General features: G+C 43.9%; 1 protein-coding gene across 1 annotated transcript in view; it reads left to right on the top strand.

Annotated features, from left to right (window-relative positions):
• The first annotated feature begins 440 nt into the window (after positions 1-440).
• LOC119327508 overlaps positions 441-1571 on the top strand; it is a 9230-nt gene continuing 8099 nt past the window's right edge. Inside the window, exons 1-2 of the mRNA XM_037600609.1 lie at positions 441-660; positions 737-808. Of these exons, the coding sequence (XP_037456506.1) occupies positions 586-660; positions 737-808 (147 nt within the window). The 5' untranslated portion in view covers positions 441-585. The remainder of the gene's footprint in view (positions 661-736; positions 809-1571) is intronic.

The raw sequence follows: 1571 nt of genomic DNA on the forward strand, positions 1-1571 counted from the left end.
GCAAATATGTGTACACGGCACAAAGTTTTATGAAAAAAATGTCTTTTTATTTTGCCTCCGCAAAAAAGACAAATTTCAATGCTTCTAAATAGTGTTTCACAATATAATTTTTTATCTTTTTTGCACAGGCCACAAAAAAGTTATTTTTCCGTAAAAATTTATGCACGCACATAGAACATGGAGACGTACCCGTGCAATTTTTTTCCAGATTTTTTTAGAATTTAGAAATGTATTTTTTAAAATAGGTTCATATATAATCGGGTTCATCCATGCACTTTTTGTGAGAAAGAGGCAAACTACAACTACAATGCATCAGGTCACCCCGCCCATTCTTCGTTTCTGCCGCGTGTATCTCGACGGCCCATGAAGATCACATCGAAGTAGAAAGGAAGCCCAAAGCCCACCAATAATAACAGGTCGGAACGTGCGCGTCGTGTCCTGCCTCTCCTCGACCTCCGAATCTACTCTCTTGTCTATGCAGCTTGCTTCCCCTATCTATTTTCTTGAGGGAGGGGGAGAGAGGGACAACCAAGATCCAAATCTTGGCCAGCGACTCGATCGGATCTCCAGCCGACGCCGGCGACCATGGCTCGCCATCACCTCCTTCTCTTCCTCCCTCTTCTCGCGCTTGCCTTCTCCTTTGTCGTCGCCGCCCCTGAGGTACCCAACTCTTGCTCTCTTAGAAATCCTTTATCTGTTGCCCCCTTACGATGGCTCCATCCGTATGCTGCCACAGAGACAGGGAGATGCCGCGGCCTTCATCGATGGCGCATCGCACCGCTACCTGAGGGATCAGCCAGAGGACCAGGTTCAGTCCCCAGTTATCCTCTCTCTTTCTCTGCGGACCAATCTGTCGCTGCGTGCCACCAAGTTCAAACGACTCTTCCAGCTAATCCATACCGGATTATAGTTTCTACTAGTTCGTAGCTTACACATGTACAGTAAAAAATACCAGACGACCATTGAAAAAACAAATACTAGCTGTTACAACGCGATATGATGCATTTACATCGGGGCTTAAAGAGAGCCAATAAAGCCAGTAATAGATCGTCAACTACCCAGCCATTTATGTCATCCCATCTACTCGTTCTCAAACAAGAAAGTTAAGCACCTACTCTCCACGGGTGCTTAGAGTATGGTTAATAGTATAGTGAACAACCGGCTATATGAAATTATCATGTCAGCTATAGCCAACCTAATAGACAACACTAATAGTAGCTAGTTACTAAGTACTTACTACTTTATTAATATATGACCCACCCTACACTTTCACAATGTTTTTTGGAGGCCTTGCTGCAGCTGGCTGTTAATCTACAGCCTGCCTCCCTTCTCTCCCCTCTTCTCTCGCGTCCATCTAACTCAACAAAAATACAATACTTTAATCCTTAAAGCCTACTGACTGTATCTTATTAGACTTGCTCTTAGATGCATAACAACATTTAGTCAGAGGTACCTAAAATTAGCACCTTATCAAACCTGCATGGCAAGAAGCAGTTTATTGCTTTGTTTGCTACAAGCACCTCTTCAAGCACCTGCGTCCATATATGCCCTAATAGCACTTTACCCTTGCT

The sequence above is a fragment of the Triticum dicoccoides genome, chromosome 7A, assembly GCF_002162155.2.
Source record: "Triticum dicoccoides isolate Atlit2015 ecotype Zavitan chromosome 7A, WEW_v2.0, whole genome shotgun sequence".
Classification (NCBI taxonomy): domain Eukaryota; kingdom Viridiplantae; phylum Streptophyta; class Magnoliopsida; order Poales; family Poaceae; genus Triticum; species Triticum dicoccoides.